The 5,805-nt window shown below is 50.4% G+C and overlaps 1 protein-coding gene across 1 annotated transcript; it reads right to left on the bottom strand.

Annotated features, from left to right (window-relative positions):
- Nucleotides 1-1,009: 1,009 nt before the first annotated feature.
- On the bottom strand, nucleotides 1,010-4,800 carry irx5a (iroquois homeobox 5a). The gene is made up of 3 exons (XM_072671480.1): nucleotides 3,997-4,800; nucleotides 2,702-3,104; nucleotides 1,010-2,144 (listed from the first exon to the last, which is right to left on the bottom strand). Exons 1-3 carry the CDS (start codon nucleotides 4,240-4,242, stop codon nucleotides 1,282-1,284), a joined length of 1,512 nt encoding a protein of 503 aa, XP_072527581.1. The 5' UTR covers nucleotides 4,243-4,800; the 3' UTR covers nucleotides 1,010-1,281.
- Between the last annotated feature and the right edge of the window lie 1,005 nt (nucleotides 4,801-5,805).

The following is a 5,805-nucleotide window of genomic DNA, read 5'->3' as shown; positions in this document are numbered from 1 at the left end:
TTCTAAATGCAAATGAGTACGACTAAGAGCAGAGCAACACCCTCAACATTAGCTCCCTGTGCCAGAGGTGCTCTGCTCTCGTGCCACCTGACAGAGAGACGTGTGTGTGGGGGGGAGCTCATTCTCCATGTGTGCTTGAGGCTCGAGGACAAGGGGGGCCGAAATGAGGAGCAAGTGTGACACCTACCTGCGGAGGAGGGAAGAGCTTTAGAGAGGCCTCGCAGGCTCGAGCTGTGCCACGGGGGCCTTTTTGCGGGTCAGGGCATCGCAATCCGTGCGCCTATAATCCACCGCGCCGTTAAAGCTTGGGGAGCCCCCTTTTCCCTATTTTCCTCCTCCTCTTCCTCCTCTTCAGTTAATGCTAAAACAGAGGCTCGCAGATAGCCCCTGCAAAAAGCAGTCCTGCCACGCCTCGGAAGCAGTAATGAGATCGAAATTTGGCATAAAATCGAGCTCATTACTCGAGTTCGCCACCTGATTGCTTTGCATATAACACGACGCGGTAGGAGTGTAATTGGGTTAAACGAGTGCTCGACACTTTCTTTCTTTTTTGAAGGGGTGGGGGGCTGGAGGGTGGGGGTATATCAATATTCACCTGCTGAAGCACTTGCCTCAGTGTGTAAAACACTCTAACTAGTGCCTTCATCCAGCAGGCTTATAAAAACAGGCCTATAATAAATACGAACGATATCTACAACGCAGTCTTGCTAACTCAACACACAAAATTAGTTCTCTTTAACTGCTGTGAGATCTAAACCATCAGCCCAAACGCTCACGCTGATTTTAGGCCACGAAAAAATAAGACGTCACCATTGCAACCTACGAGAAGCATCACTGCATGCGTGTTTTATGCGTGCGCAGCTGTCAAATTCCTCATCCAGGATGAATTCCTCATTCTTCAGAAGACCCCCAAAACAACGGCTGCACACGTGTGTTTTTTTCATAATTTACTTCAAAGATAGTGTATTGTCCATTTTTAAATACAAAAAAATGCTACATTAAATATACATATTAGTCTTTAATACAAATAGACTCAGGCGGCTGCAGCGTTTTAAGACAATTCTTTAGATGTTACATCTCGATTAACCATTCAGAAACTAAGATTTGAGGATAAGCATTTGACTCAGAAAATAACTGTCCTGGGAAATTCCTTTAGCAGTATTATTATTATCTTTTTTTTCTTCTTCTTCTTTTTTTCATTTTCTTTTTTTTTTTAATTAAGCAACCACAAATAATAAATAATAAAGTCCGTGAGCTCAGAGTGGAGGCTGAATTCCCGTATTAAATGTTGGACATACCTTTCTTGAGTTCATAAGGGGAGTCTTTACACAGCTCTAGCTGCGTTTGCCCTCTGCCCTTGCTGTCTCGCGCGAGAGCCTCAGCCCGGTTCAGCGCGCTCTGGTTTATTCCATTGAAGTGCGCGGCCGCCGCCACCGCCGCTGCCGCCGCCGCCGCTGCCGCCGAGCTTGCGCCCGCTCCCGCGCCCGCACCAGCACCCGCACCCGTGCCCGCGCCGTGCCCGTGGCTGTGTCCGTGCAGGTGTCCGAAAGTGCCGTAGTTCGTGTAGCCCGCGTAAAACGGGGCTGTGGTGTAGTACAGGGGGCGCGAGAGCACGGCGCCCCCCGCCAAGGGCGCGCACTGCGGTGACGTCCGCGTGGGCGACGGGTTCCTGGGCGCCTGGCTCGCGGCGGCCTGCGTCTGCGCCTCCCCGCTCCCTCTGCACCTGTCCGAGGAGGTGGCGATTTCGGCCAGCGACCACAGTTTGGGTTTGGGCACGGATGGGACAGGGGCGCCAGCTGGGGGACCACCAGAAGGCGGAGGTGGCGGAGGAGGTGGAAGGGGAAGTGAAAGAGAAGGAGGATGGATCACGGAGGTCACGTGGCCAACGCCACCGCAGCCACCGCCGCCGACGAGCGCGTTCACGCCTCGCGCCACTGCCAGGCCCGCTGCCTCGTGCGCCTTGTCGCGCACGGCCAACAGCGACGGTGACGACGTGGTGGCGCGCGAGGGGTCCCCGAGCAGCTCCGTGCGTGCGTCCGCCTCCTTCAGCTCCGCGTCGCTAAGCAGTGGCTCTACGTCTTTACCGGGGGTGTCCGCCGTGAACCGGTCGCACAGGGCCTCACCGGGGTGGAGCAGTTTCGAGTCTGTTGGCAATTTAACAGCACACTGTCAGTTCATTTAGCCCTTCAGAATGGTCTCGTTTGCATACACTTTACTGTAAAGCTGGTGTAAATGAAAGGTTATCATTTTTATAGTAAAAGGGTAAACGTTAACGTTAGGGCTGAAAAATGCAACTGAAATTTATACTGCAGGTGATGAATGTTATAATAATAATAATAATAATAATAATAATAATAATAATAATAATAATGCAGTAATAAATGAGATTCAGCACACCAGATGTGCCCTTATTATGCAGCCCAAGATAAATGTGCTGGAAAGAACCACACGTCACCAGCAATTCTCAGTCCATAAGAAGTCAAATGAGATGAGTTCAAGGTGATTATTATTTAAAGCAATTGTCCTATTATAAATAATATACCACCATTAACCAGCAATCAATTTCGCGCCCGGAGTGGAAACGACTGCGATGAAAAATTGATGACCCCCCCTTCTCTCTCTCTCTCTCTCTCTCTCTCTCTCTGTCTCTCTCTCTCCCTCTCTCTTCCATCCTCTCTCTTCCCCTTTCTTTCCCACCGACCTGTCTCCGTGTCCGTGTCCCCCTTGTCCATGGGCTTGCTGGGCTCATCGTCATCGTTTTTCTCTAGGTCGATGTTCTCCTCCTCCTCTTCATCCTCGCTGCGGTTCCTCGGCGTCCACGTCATCTTGTTCTCCTTCTTCAGCCTCCTCCTGGCGTTGGCGAACCAGGTGGACACTTGGGTGAGGGTCATCTTGGTGATGATGGCCAGCATGATCTTCTCGCCCTTGGTGGGGTACGGGTTCTTCCGGTGCTCGTTAAGCCAGGCCTTCAGCGTGGCCGTGGCGTCGCGCGTGGCGTTCTTTCGGTACGCCGGGTCCCCATACGGGTAGGAACCCAGCGGCGCCGCGTACGGGTGGTAGCCGATGGAGCCTGCCATGCCCGACGTGTGGTCGTACGGGGAGCTCTGCGAGAAAAACGAAAGAAAACAAAACAAAAAAAAAAAACGTGGACACGTGGGGGTTAGCGCGAGAGTGTCCTTCAGAATACAGCGACATATGAACACGGTGGGAAGTTAACGGACAGTCAAAACTTACTGAGCTCGCACACACAAACACACGCACTGCAAATATAATTATTCAGACGCCAAACTAGCAAACTATTGTTTACTTTATATTTGATGAACGCCTTTAGCAAACTGGGCTCAAATTAGACTTAACATTTTCCCTCACTCTGCAGATTGGCCCCATTATTTCCATCCAAAGCTCCCCTCCTCTTTTTGCTTCTCTCTTTTTCTAAATGTCCAGCAATGTACGTTCGCAAATATGTGTATTTTAATACTGTCTCTAATGTTTACGTAAACTGTCGGAATTGCTGAATTATTTTTGGAACTGTTTACAGTGTTTGGTTTTAATTGCATGTAAAGAAACGTAGGGTAAAAGCAAAACCCAGGGAGTCTCCCAACACATTACATTTAAACAAGCAGTTTTTACGTTCGCAATATCTGTTTTGCAATATAAATATAGACTATGACTGAGGCAAACATGGAGCAAATGATAGCTTGGAAATTCAGCTAAATGTGTTGTCCAAGACAGGGAGTATCCTGTTTTTCTTTTTTAACCAAAAAATATATAAATATCTTTTTCACCATTTCACCAATTTCCAGTAATTACCAACCCGGTAACAAACTACATGCATGTTTATTTAAATTAGCAATACATATCTAGTCTGTATGCACACTGATATATGTATAAACTATGGTTAAATACAGCCCATATAGGTTAGAATTTAATGTAGACTCTTCAACAGCACACTCAAATAAACTCAAACTCTACGTCTGAACGTGGAGTTTTACTCACCACGTACGAGGTGAAGGTGGCGGCGGCGGCCGCGTCCGCGCCGTACGGGAGGTGCGAGCTGTAGGCGGGCGAGGCGCCACTGAACGCCGTGGAGCCGGCGGCGTATGGCGCGAACGCCGAGCCCGAAGACGAGCGGCCGAGCTCCTCCGTGCGCGGCCCCGAGATCACGCTCGTGCTGTACGCCGGACACGAGTAGAGCGCCAAAGAGGCGGATGGCTGATACAAGTAGCCCTGAGGGTACGCCATGGCCGAGCTTGGAAAGAAGCGCGAGGGCTTCTCACTTTTCTCTTCTCCCTCTCTCTCTCTCTCTCTCTCTCTCTCTCTCTCTCTCTCTCTCTTTAAAATTGTCTCTCTTTTTTCTTTCCTTTTCTTTCTCTTCTTTCGTCTCCTTCCTTTCCCCCTCCTCCCCGCTTCTCTCTCGCGCGCGCTCCGCTCTCTCACATAGAGTCCCGAACCGCGTCCGTCCCTCTCTTCCTCGCGGCGACGACGATGGTGGCGGCGCGAGCTGGAGAGAGAGTCGACTGCATATAGGCTGCCGCTGCCGCTCCACCGGCTATGTTGTTGTTGTTGTTGTTGTTGTTGTTATTTTTTGTTATTGTTGGTCTTCTTGTTCTTGCTGTTGTTTTTCAAGCTCCGCTCCAAGTTCTCGAGCCGCTGCTTGGGCGCCCGCGCGCGCCGCGTCTCTCATGCCGCGCGGGGCAGAAGTTTGGAGTTTTGGGAGGGGGGCTTTTTTTGTTGTTTTTCCTTTTCAATTTTTTTTTTTTAAACGGAGCTGCTTTTCGGACGGGGCTTTTGCTCCGGAGAGTGTCCTGCCAGGATGCTAAGTTGCAAATTGAGGATTCTGACGCCCACTACGCGCCTCACGCTCCTCCTCTCGGGTGTAGTCATCGGAGGAAAGGCAAGGCGAGCCTGTGCTATGCTTACAGCTAGCTCTCTCTCTCTCTCTCTCTCTCTCTCTCTCTCTGACACACTCACACAGAGACATTCACTAACAACCCCCCCCCCTCCTCCTCCTCCCTCTCCTCCTCCTCCTTCTACCCTCCTACCCCATCCCTTCACCCCTCCTTTTTGCCTCTAACAAGCCTCATTGCTCTAGAGCGCGAGAGCCGCTTCAGCCCCTGGATGGCGATCTCAGCGCGGGACCAGGCGCGAGCGAGCAGCTCCAACAACTTTAGCTCGTTTTCTAAATACGCGAAGAAGCCGTCACTTTCACACTTGTTTAATAACAAACGGGGCGACTCTGAGAGAGAGAGAGAGAGAGAGAGAGAGAGAGGGAGATAGAGAGAGAGAGAGAGAGCACGCTTAAAGAAATCAAGAGGAGAAAAGAAACGCGACGTGTTCATTTCTCTTTAAAGAAAGAAAATCGACAGTAAGTAGCGACCAATAGCGCGAACATCGTCTTCTCTACATGCATCGCACCCGCAGACTTCAACATCTGCTTTTCTTTTTTTTTTTTTTTTTTTTTTTTGCAGCGCTCATCAACACATTCACACATACAAGCGCGCGCGGAGAGTTCGTTTAGCAAAGGAGCGCAGTCCAGTGCAGTGTATTTGTGTATTTTAACCCAAAGCAAAATGTGCGCGAGCGCGTCTCTGGCTCGGGCAGGGCGTTGGAGGAGTTAACTTCTGACAGGTGCTAACTGATTTGTGCGCGGGACTGAAGATCCTGGAATGAACCAGATCTTCTACTTCTTCTGCTGCTGCTTCTTCTGCAGGCTCAAAGCCTCGCGCGCAGACAGATTAATACCATATGAAGCGGGGCAAATCCGCCACGGCCAGGGGCTCTAAGCCGCTTTCATTCAGCTACATA

Source organism: Salminus brasiliensis, chromosome 25 (assembly GCF_030463535.1).
Source record: "Salminus brasiliensis chromosome 25, fSalBra1.hap2, whole genome shotgun sequence".
Taxonomy (NCBI): domain Eukaryota; kingdom Metazoa; phylum Chordata; class Actinopteri; order Characiformes; family Bryconidae; genus Salminus; species Salminus brasiliensis.
The sequence above is the reverse complement of the archived record's forward strand: the minus strand, read 5'-3'. Positions and strand labels throughout refer to the sequence as shown.

Bases quoted from the DNA above. Each gene is read 5' to 3' on its own strand.
- irx5a (XM_072671480.1), bottom strand. From the start codon at position 4,242: ATGGCGTACCCTCAGGGCTACTTGTATCAGCCATCCGCCTCTTTGGCG. The intron at 3,105-3,996 runs GTGAGTAAAACT...TTTTTCTCGCAG, and splicing joins CCACCTTCACCTCGTACGTG to AGCTCCCCGTACGACCACAC. The intron at 2,145-2,701 runs GTCGGTGGGAAA...AATTGCCAACAG, and splicing joins GGACACGGACACGGAGACAG to ACTCGAAACTGCTCCACCCC.